The sequence below is a fragment of the Rousettus aegyptiacus genome, unplaced genomic scaffold, assembly GCF_014176215.1.
Source record: "Rousettus aegyptiacus isolate mRouAeg1 unplaced genomic scaffold, mRouAeg1.p scaffold_m13_p_12, whole genome shotgun sequence".
Lineage (NCBI taxonomy): Eukaryota > Metazoa > Chordata > Mammalia > Chiroptera > Pteropodidae > Rousettus > Rousettus aegyptiacus.
Window position 1 is genome coordinate 76,724,583 of NW_023416287.1, and position 12,208 is coordinate 76,736,790.

Consider the following 12,208-nt stretch of genomic DNA (forward strand, 5'->3'; position numbering starts at 1 on the left):
AAGTAATAATGCAATATAATTATAATTATCTACATTTTAAAAAGCATACACATTCCTTTCAAATTACCGCCAACTTTTGAGACAAGACCCAAAAATAGTGACACCTGTTAATATAAATGGTGAACAATGAGGAAATGCTAAGCATTATACTGGATATTTCATGTTACCTGATTTTTCTTCACAAGAATCCTGAAATTTAGATGAGGAAATTAAGGCTCAGCTAATAAGTAGCAGAGCTGAAATGAAGGTCATAAAATGATTGCAGAGCCCATGAGCTTTACCATACATAAAATAATAACATCAATTTGTTATTATTAATTTGAGAAACTTCCTGATCTACTTTCATATTAATGAGGAATAATTACTCTGGTTAACATAGCCAAAAACAGCAAATACAGTCAAACAGTTTACAAATCACAGGACAAAAGATCCTATATTTTACATGAACTGTCCAGGCAATCATAAAACTAACTTAATATTTTGTTTTTTTTTCTCTGCATTTCAAAATTCACAAAAAGAATAAGCTGAAAGAGAATCTATGGTTTAGCAGAGTCTATTACCACTATGCAAATTAACCACATATGGGTCTTACTGCTAATGACTGAATGGTACCTTCTAGTGGCATCAAGGAGTACCATGAATAGAAGTAGTTATTATTACTATTATTATCATCATCAAGAATAAATCACTTCATTAATTCAATTATTGTTACACTATCAAAATTTATAACAGAAAATTTCAAATAAATGCTCATACACATATACACATGCACACATACATATACACATACACAATCATTTTTCTCACTTACCTAAAGACCTGCAGACTGAAATAGTTGCCTCCTCCAAGAGCTTCAACTCAGTACTACAGAGAAAAAAGAAAATAATTAATTATAACACTAAATATGTACAGTCATCAGTTAAATGAATATATAAAAACAGAGAAAAATAATTCAGAAGCAAATTATGGTATACAGTGGTGAACAAGCCACAAAATAAAATGAAACTTCTATTTTCAATGGAATTAGGAAATTTACTATAATTCTCAACATAAGATTCCTAAAAGAGAAGAGCTTGGGGCACCCTGCCTTTCAGGTATTGGGGCAGGGAGGAAGGGAGGGGTTGGGGGTATTTAGAAATTTCAATAAAGACATTCCAAAGTACAGAGACCCATGTGCCCATTTGCAAGGGCAGTAGTGATCATGGGAGTACAGTTATTTAGAAAAAATGTCATTATGTTTAGGAGACAGGGATTTTTGAAGTAGCCATTGAAGAGTTGCCCTCCTTCCCTTCTTTTCCTTTCCTCCCCTCCCTCTGCCCCTGCCACCCATCCATCCTAATGGGTGTGAAAGGAAGGAAAGGAAGAAATATAGATAAGCAAAGATATAGGACAAACAAGAACCAGCTTTAGAGGCTGGTGACTGGGTTAAAAATCATGTGTTCTTTTCTGCCAATATACATGGCAGAGCAAATTCTCCAAATGGGCAACTCTTCCACAGCTACTTTAAAAATCCTTACCCCCAGGATTTACTGCTGTTTCTGATGAAGCACACTTTTAAAGAAGAAACTATCCATAAGCATTAAGGCTTCTGACAAGAAAATTTTAGAGAAATGTGGAAGGACACTAATTGCTTTAGCTATCTCTGGAACGACACTATCCAGTACGGTAACCACTGGCCACATGTGGTGTGAATGAACTGTGGCTAGTCCAAACTGAGATGTGCTAGAATACAAAATGCACACCAGATTTCAAAGATTTAAAAAGAATAAAAAATACTTCATTATGAATCCTATATTTGTGAATTTATAATATTTGGGATATATTGGTTTAAAAGAAATATTAAAATTAATTTCACCTGTTTTATTTTACTTTTTTAATGTGGCCACCATAAAACTTTCAATTACATGTATGTTTCACCTTATATATCTGTTAGGGCTGTTCTAGAACCTGTCTCCAAGAAACTGAAGACAGTGTCATGTATAAGAAGCATTATACATACATACAAACTAAGACCCACTAATCACTTTAGTGGATATGCCATTACCTTATGAATCTCAAATTATATTCGTATTCAAAGAGATAAATATGTTTTCAAAATTAAGTCTTTAAGCTTCACCTAAAATTAAAATTTAGCCAAAATAACCTAGAAATGATCTGACAGTAAAGTGTTTACAGGTATCTAGTTGTTCTCACCATATTAGATATTTTTAGTATCTGCCAGCCTCACAACTCTCTCCCAATCCTTTCTTCTATCTTCCGACCTTCCCCTCAGGGGTGAGCAGAGGCAGACAGGCTTGCTCAACATGGCCCCACTCCCTGGCCACAGCTGACTGTTTCAGAGATAGACATCTAATGGAAGCCACACGAGAGTCTTGGGGAATGTAGAATTGTGATGGAAAAACAGGTTTTCCTATAACTGGAACTTGGCTGCAAAGCTGAGGGGTTATAGGAAGCCATCTTCCACCCACTGAGAAGCAGAGAAAGCTGGTTGGTGAGAGAGATGAATAAAAGCTTTGCAGAGAGAGGCAGCGATAAACAGAAAGGGCACTCGGGATTCCTGTCGGACTTCCAGTCCTTGGGACCAGTTCTTCCTGAAGCCTGGCTGTGTTCTGATCTTGGATTCTGAGACACCCCTGTCTTTTCATCACATAAGCCTCTCTCTCTGGCATATACTAAATCAAATTGATTTCTGTTAATAACCAAAAGACTTCTAATTAATACGTCACTGTGGTCAGATTTAATAATGTACATTAGTAGTTGGCAAGAAAGGGAACTATGAATTACTCAGTTTATTGGTTACTCAGGCAAAAAAAAAAGTATAAAATGCAAAAGATTGTAAAGAGCTTTATGAGGTTAATAACTAAACCACATGCATGGTGCTTCTACTTTTTTCAGTCAATAACACTCCCTTAAAACTGGTTGGGACCAAGAGCTTCAATTATATACACGTGGCTATAACCCTCAAAAGTTCCTGAATTTGTTTGTTTAACAAATACTGCCTAGGTGCCCAGGACATGCTGGGCTATGTGAAGGATGTTGCCTCTGTCTCCAGACTATGTGGAGGAACGAAGAAGCAGACTACTCAGTGCAGGGGAAGTACGAAGATCAAACCCAGGCCTGTGCATGAGCTCACAGGAGGTACATGCAATCTACCCTAGGAAGTGTCAAGGAAGGCATCTTGGTGGAAGTAACTGTCTGTCCTGAAGGAACAAGAGAAATCAGTCAAGCAGACAAAAGGGGAAGGCTTTACAGACACAAGGAATAATGTATGCATAAGTATGGCAGTCACAGAGAGCCTGGCACGTTCTGAGAACAGAAGTTAATCAACACTGAGGAATGGCAAACTACAAGCCTGGAGGAATATACTTAAAGGCTAGAGTACGGAGTTCAGTTTCTCACCTTGTTCTCAACAGAAAAGTACTGGGGATTCCCAAAACAAAAACCGACACAGGGTTCTGATTTATTTTTAAGACAATATTAGTTTTTAAAAAAAGGATTAACTCCAACATGTATTAGTGAGGTTGGTTTGGACATCACCTCTTCCAGGGAACCTTCTCTAATCGCCCAAGATTAGGTAAAACGCCTAGTCTCTGCCCTAAAAGCACCCAATCATAAAACTAAGCACACACTAGCAAGACCACCCAATTATTTGTCTCTGCCCCACCCCCGATAGTGAGCTCCTTGTCCATCACAGGATTCTCAGCCTGGTACAAAGCAGATACTTAAAAAATGCACTGAATGAATGAAGGCCTTTGTCGGACATGCCATTACCTATGGACAGAATTCATTACTTCCCCTTGTTCAAGAAACACTTCATTCTCTCCAGCCCTCAAGAAAAACTCTTACCCCAAGTTTAAAACATTTTTATTAAAATATTTTTAAAGACACATGTGTTTCCAAATGAAAAAATAATATATCTTTTTGAAGCAGTCTGATCTGTCATTCAAGGATGAAGAGAGACCAGGAAAAGTTGGGAATTGTCCCAACTTTCTTGGAAATCTCCCTCTTGTGGTAAGCCAGCCAGCAGCACCTGCCGTTCTGTGATTAGGCCCATCAGGCCTGGGTCCCCTATACTCAGCCATGTACTGAGACAGCACCACAACCACTGCCCCCCTAAACAATCACCATTTCGGGTCAGAAGACTATGGCGTGCGCAGAGTATAAACTCCTCGAGAACAGGGAAAACATCTCTCATTCACCCACGCATTCCCCTCCAAACACTTGGTAATGACCTATCACATAAAGGATTTGCAGAGCTGTTTGTTGCAGGGTCCCTGCAATTTCTGCACTCTGAAGCATTATTTCAACAAAAAAATCAGCCAGGTACACCCAATGCCACAAGCAACACACTGATTGTTATAACAGAATTCCTTTCCTCCTACCCCTCCATCCTCCAATTTTTCTAAACTTCTTGGAACGTTTTAAGGATCTTCTTTCTCATTTGCTTGATTTAGAGTTAAAATGAGGTGGCAAGCAATTGGGGTGGTTGGTAACTCGCTGCATGTTACAGGCATCTATGCGCAGCAGTTTTAGTTAAACAAATGAGCTCAGATGTCCTGGCAACAGGCAACTAACAAATCATCATTTACAGTAAATAAAACTAAAATGGTACTGCAGAATATGCCAATGTTTCCAAGACAATTACAATTAGAAACCGAATGGTGTACTGAAGGTAGATCTGGGGCACTGGAAGCATGAAAATAGGGGGTAAAAAGGCCACAGTCAAACATTCATATGAATACAGATTAAATAAACTAATACCACTCGGAGTACTTCAAACTTACTATAAGTAAACTCCACAATTACAGGTTAATTTGAAAAATGTCAATAATGGGAGATTAGGGATAAATAATTAAAACTAGTAATCTCTTAATCAAACTTTTGCTAAATGAACTAAATCTAGATAATGGTGTGGCTCTGTCTGAAACAACCCTTGGATGTGACAGCTTTATCAGGCTCCTCCTTCTTGGGGCTTGGCCACCATCATTCCAGCAGCCACATAAATAGAGTCACAGAACAGGAGCTTCAGTTTTGCTGGTGACACTCCAATTTATAAGGAGACCTACAGGACTGGAGAGCTATGCCCACGAATCACACACACATATACCACAAGAAAATTTGAAATTAGTCTGGGGATTTTCCCACAGTTTTAAGAATCTTCGATGGGCTTCCCTGAAGATAATTCAGCAAGGAAGGGATTATTAAAATTTTCACAGCTATAGAGAAATTTTTAAACATTACCACTGCCATTTCTGGGCTACATTCTAAGTCTGTTCCCTCCCTTACTTTGATTTCATGAAGAGATTCTCCCTAAGAAGAGGTCTGTCATCAATCTCAACCTCAACTTTGCATGTTCCACATGCTTCTATAAGAGCTTTTTCTACAAAATTCCCCAATGAATACCAATAACACAGTTAAATTATTTCTCTAAGTTATATCTCAAATAATCAATGTACACTATGCCCTTTCTGACAAGGGCACCAACATATATCATGACAAAGTTAAGTAACGGGGAAGTGTAGGTAGCAGAGAAGACTGGCAAGGTAAAATAGAGCAGAAGAGTGAAGAACCTTAATGTCATGTTAAGGAGTTTGGATTTTATCTTACATAAAACAGGAAGCCATTAAGCACAGAATCAAAAACACATTCTAATAAACTTTTGCAGTAAGAGCAAGGTGCCCCAGGTATACAATGGTTAAATGTCTGACCCTGGCTACAACTATCTTGAGACTTTTTAGCAAAAAAAAAACAAAAACAAAAAAACAAAAAAAGATAACAGTAATAATGCCTCTACAGTACATGTGATAAAGCCTAACCATGTAGCACAACAGCCACTATAATTAACCGCTGCTGCCAAGTGCTGGGTCAGCAAACTTGGAAAAATCACTAACAGTTACTAAAGCAGAACACAGTCAAGCATATAATCTTTATAAATTCTAGTTTAATTCCACTAAGGTTACATACCAAATTGGAACACAGGGAAAAAATAGGAAGAATATGGAGTGTCTGCACCCACTGGACTCACGGGCTGGTCATTTTCAATACTTCTGCACCAGTGTACCACCTCTGGTTAAGATAGTAAGTAACTTAACCATCATTGTCAATTAACAAACCCACGCACACTGGTTGCGTGGATTCCCAGTCACGTTGTCTATATCGAAAGCAATGTACACCCCTGGTATAATGGAAAGAATACAGATTTTTGAAGCCACATATTTAAATTCCAGCTTTCTCATTTCCTTTTGGCATGACCTACACAAGTCACTTAATTTGGGAATCTCAGTTTCCTCATTTGTAAAATTAAGGAAAGGATGCCACCACCTCACAGGATAGTTTTAAAGATTATATGGCAATGTACAGAAAGTACCCGCATATAGCTCAATAAATATAAGTTCTCTAAGTCAACAACAACAATAAAGCAAAACTATAAATATTAACCGTCAACTGCATACACCCATCCCTTGATTTACACAGTAATTTTTTATATATTTTTTTATACGCGGTAGATATTCCCACCCTCCCCCCACAACCCCCGGTTACTTGGACTTTTTATATGTGGCTACCATTTACATGGTCTCATTTTACATGGTTCTTTCCTTTTCATTTCGATTAATAGTGTTTACTCTTTCTAAAAAACAATAGCTTAACTCAGCAAGAAACAAACAACTAATATTTACTAACACACAATTACTAATGATCTTCTCGTTCCTTGGATGGCAAGTAAAAAAGCATGGGTGACTACTGATGTTTTTAGGATTGCTTTTACTAATGTTTTGCTGTAGAAGCTGAATCTATGAAGAAAAAAATGTCTTCCTTTTAAAATACTTTTACTTTTAGATAATGCACCTAGTCATCCACACAATTTAGAACATCCAAATAAATACAACTTCTTTGATCAAGGCATTATTTCCACAACTTCTTTGATCCAATCTTTAGATCAAGGCATTATTTCCACCTTTAAGATAAATTACATTAAATGGAGTTTTAATTATAGTTTTAATAAACGTGAAGATAATATATCACTTACAGTTACAGAAGCCTGGAATAAATACACAATTTTAAGTTGTATCAAGAATATTGCTTTAGCTTTGAGTGATACAAAGTCATCAACTTTAAATGCTTGCTGGAAAGCAATATGGCCAAAAACGGTTGTACCAGGTTCCAACAACTGAAGATGTTTTAACTGGCATTATTAATTTATTGAATAAATTTCAGGAAGGAGGCTCTGACAATTTGAACGTAGATGATATTAATGAATTACTGGTTGATCATGAATTAACTGATAATTAATTCACTTAATATCTGAAGCCCATCCTGCTAATGAATATGGCAGTGACCTTGAAACAATTTCATTCACTGCAGAAAATATTTACAAAAGTTTTCAATCGGCCACAAAACTGGAAACTGCAATTCTAGATATTTATTCAAACATCCCATGAACCTTAAAATTTTGACAGATATTTTTAAATGTTTCAGTGAATACTGAAGAATTTATGAAAACTCAGCAAAAGATGGGACTGGAAAAGATCATTCAAAAACGTAAACATAAATAATTAAACGGAAGTAGGACTTCCAAATATTTCAATTGATGAAGATAGTGACTTCGTGCCAACTAAAAGGAGAAGGTTGATTGCTTTAGATTACAGTACAGACACTGACAGAGAATAAAATTTATTTTGTTTTTTTCTGAATTTCCATTAGCATTCTTTGTGAAAATATGTGAAATAAATATTTTTATGATTTATATTGGCCTATTTCTTTAGTATTTTTTTTCATACTGGTGGACTCTACGCAGTTTTCTTCAGTGTAAAAAAAAAAAAAAGACGTGGAACAAATAATCCGCGTAAATTGAGGAACGAGTGTTCATTTATTCTTTAATACATCCATAGTACAAGTAATCTGGCAGTCTTCCCTTGTTCTCCCATGAAACAAAAGGGAAGTATAAAACATAATTTAGTAATTTTTGGAGTACTTTTATACTTTGAAATAGCCTCAAATAGCTGTATCAAACAACTGTAAGTGATCTACTTTGATTTTATTTACATTAATGTTTTACTATAGGAATATAACCCTAGCAGATTACAAAAAGAATCAATATTCCTTATTCACCCAGCAAAACTTCTCAGTATTAAGTAACTTTTAATTAGTGGCAGAACAAAAACTTAAATCTAGGTAATTTTTCTTTTCTAAAAAGAAATGATTTTTATATTATATTATTATAAAAACGAACCATGCTAAAACCAGCATGAGGTAACACTACACACCTATCAGAACTGCTAAAATTAAAAAAAAGTGACAACATCAAATGCTGGCAAGGGTGCAGAGAAACTAGATCCCACATACATTACTGGTGGGAATGTAAAATTATATGGCCACTCTGGAAAAGAGTTTGGCAGCTTTACGTAAGACTAAACATACACTTACAACTCAGCAATTGCACTCTTGAGTATTTATCTCAAAGAAATAAAAACTTAATGTTCATACAGAAACCTGTACACAAATGTCCACAGCAGCTTTATTCACTACAGCCAAAATCTGGAAACAATCCAAAATGTCCTTCAAGTGGGTACTATAGTACATACAGAACAGAGAATACTACTCAACAATAAAAAAGCATGAACTACTCATATATACAACAACCTGAATGGGTCTCAAGGACACTAGCCAATGTGTGAAAAGAGCCAACGTCAAAATGTTACATATTGTATTATTCTATTTATATAACTTTCTTTAAATAAAATTATAGAGGTGGAACACTGATTAGCAGCTGCCAAGGGTTAGAGATGAGAAGGGTGGAACAATGGATGTGGCTAGAAGAAAAGGCACACGGGAGCCTTGCTGGGATGAGAGTTATAAGTATCTTGATTGTGGTGGTGGTTACCCGAGCCTATGCATGTGATAAAACTGTATAGAGTACACACACACACACACACACACACACACACACACACACACACACGAGTGCACGTAGAACCACTCCTGAAATCACAATGACCTTTGTGGACTGTACCAATGTCAACTTCTGGTCTTTATACTGAACTATAGTTATGCAAGATGTTACCACTGGGGGAAGCTGAGTGAAGGATGCAAGGGACCTCCCTGAACATTTTTTGCAACCTCCTGTGACTACAATTATGTAAAAATAACAAGTTTAAAAAAACTGAATCATAAAGCTATATAAGCTATACAGGAGTTTTATAAATATATACTGTTTTAAATACACACATATACATGATTTTGCTTGAAAAAGATTATGCTCTATGAATGGTTTTATAATTGGCTTTAACCAGTTATATGTGGGTTTTTTTCCATGTCTATAAACATATGATTATGTTTAATGACTGCATATTGTTCCAGCAAGCAGACCCACTATTTTTGTTTGCTTATTTTTTTATCTAATCTCCTTACTGGTGGACATTTAGGTTGCTAGGAATTTTCTGCTATTATAAACTTTGCAATGGACATCTTCGCATATATCTTTCTATATATATTTCCAAACTTGTCCATTTATATCAACATAAACTCTAGAATTGGAATTGCTAGGTCAATGAACACTTTTGTTCTGACGAATATTGCAAATTACATTCCAGAAAGATTTAACCAATTACCATTCCCACCAAAAGTGCATAACTGTGGCTTATTGGCCAACAAGTAATGCTAAATTTGGAAATTTATAAACCCAAATCCAAACCCAAATTTATTTACCCCGTATCCAGTGAGCTTATACTCAGGTAAGCATGTGTTGACAGTAAGCAGGGATAAGAACCTTTATAACAAATAGATTTTTTACCCTCTAAAATGGCCTATAGAGAGAAATTCACAAAGGGTATGACATCTAGCTGGCAAATTATTAACATGCCACTATAAATTTAAAATAAATTCTATCATACCACCTAAATTCTTTCATTGAATCAGCCAGTCATTTGTATTATATAATATGAGGGATGGGGCACATCAAAACTATTATACAGACAGTTTCTAACTTCTTTGGATTGAAACTCTGTATTACCATCCTCTGAATGACAAATAACTCTGGCCTTAACTTCAAGAATTGTATAGCAAAGAGGATATAGCAATGTTCAGTTGAGATAGAAAAAAAATTAGCAAGTATTAAAAACTTGTGGATAATATTTTTTCGTTATAAAAATAGATGATTGACTATATCAACCACTCATGCAAAAAATGTCTCCAAATGTCATCAGCTACAATTCACGAGGTGAAAGGAGAGAAGAGAAACAGCCCTGGCCTTGATGGTTAGATCTGCTCTCCACCACAACCTCACAGAGACTTTGCCATTAGTTTGTGAATGAGAAAATAAAAGACCGGAGGCTGAGTGTTACAGCATGCATCCCTTCATTCATCAACACGGTACCACTGTGAGATGGTGAGCAGTTTTCCAAAACTGACAAATAAACTAGAAAGAACATCTGTTGGTAGGGAAAAAGAAGTTAATTTCACATGAAGCCTGTAGTTCAAGAATTCAAGTTTCCACAACCAAAATAAATATATGAAATAGGTCATCTAAGAAACTAAAGACCTATTCCTGATTAATTGTGACACATGAAAACATGTAAGAGTTATTTACAATATTTTAGCAGCTGGAGTAACAGGTCAGACAGGCTACAACAGCACTGGAGTTAACTGAAGCAGCACACTTAGGCTGATAACTTAGTTGATGACCCATGTCCTATATGGTAGAGCCAATATATTTAGCACCAGAATGAACTGTTTGTGGCTGTATAGCAGTTTCTACCATGCAATGATTTTTTTTCTTTTCAACTCTCTCTTTTCTTTTCCACCTACCCAACAATCTCATTCTTCATTTTTAAGTACTATAAGAGGTACCAAGAGACACTGCCAGGCCATGGTGTTGGCTCTCAGGAATTAAAGCAAGAAAAAAGAGATTGAATAATACATAATCTTAGAAAATAAGCTTACCAATTGGTTGTAGAACAACACTGCGACCTGAAAAGTCTAATCATATTCTCAAATATAGAAGTATTTGGGTTCCCGCATAAGATCAAATTTTTTAAAACTGTTTACACTACAGAGAAAGCTAATTTGTTTTTTAAATTAAATACTGCAACAAGTACACTCAGCAATACTTCATTAATTTGAACTCCACTGATTTAGAATTTGGGGTTGTTTGGCTAAAATTGAGTTGAAACTGACTTTTATGTTATATTATAAAGAAAGTATTTCAACAAGGGAAGCAATCTGGGAAAAGTATTATTTAGCCTTCTATAAAAGATATGTGCCTGAAGACTTTAGCATATTAATTGATCTGCAGATAAATTTGTTGATTAGATACAATTTGCAATTTTTAAGACTTACATACTACTCAAGGTTCCTCATTTTGATTCTCACTTTTTTAAAAAACCCTAAAAAGTTGAGGAAACAGGAGTATCCTCACTGTACGAGTGACACAGAGAAGCTGAGAATATAGGAATAAACATATCTAACTTCTAGTTAATGTTAATACTCTTTTGATATGAATGTTAATTTAACTACTTTTTATTAAAGCAAACCCACATAATATCCATCTAACACACTAGCACTGACTGCTCGGAATTTCTATATACACTTAGAAGAAGTTGTGTCATGCATGTATTTCCATTATAAAATTACATCTATGTTATGATTAAAATCATGTAAAATTTATGTGAATGATAAAGAACTGGAAGAAAACAGAAAAATTTTTTTAAGTCTAATACAGAAAGCAGTAGGACAATAGATGACTTTGTTGTAACTGCTATGAAATCATAAACTATAGTTTGGTCAGGAAGCTAAATTTTTAAATTACATATTCCCTAATTTATAGCTTTCAATAATTTAGACTGGTTTTATTTTACTTGCAAGCACACCAATCTCATATGTGAATCTCAATAACAAAAGATGATAGATTCAGTTTAAATCTATTAATGAAGACCAGATGGGCAGAAAGCTGTTGGGGGTGAAATTACACATAGGTTTGTGAACACAAATTTGCTGATCAAAGTGACTATAATTATGAGGTTCATAAAATAAACACTGAAAATACTTAAATCCATTTTGATAAAAATTTTGCCATAAAAAGATTTCAAAATTGACATTTTATATTAATAATGTCATTTTCAGCCCACAACATACATACTGTGACAAATCATACAGAATTTTGTCAGTTTAAAACACAACCTGAGTAAATCAACGATCATTCAGAAAAGTGTGG

General features: G+C 35.3%; 1 protein-coding gene across 5 annotated transcripts in view; it reads right to left on the reverse strand.

Annotated features, from left to right (window-relative positions):
* The window catches only part of DYM (dymeclin), a 257,018-nt gene that overhangs the window by 219,525 nt on the left and 25,285 nt on the right, over positions 1 to 12,208 (reverse strand). For 4 of the 5 annotated variants that reach the window (XM_036230028.1, XM_036230032.1, XM_036230030.1 and 1 more), the window contains exon 3: positions 812 to 864. In XM_036230028.1, coding sequence (XP_036085921.1) covers positions 812 to 864 — 53 coding nt within the window. Of the gene's footprint in view, positions 1 to 811; positions 865 to 12,208 lie in introns of those variants that run through there. The other variant, XM_036230031.1, reaches the window with a different exon arrangement.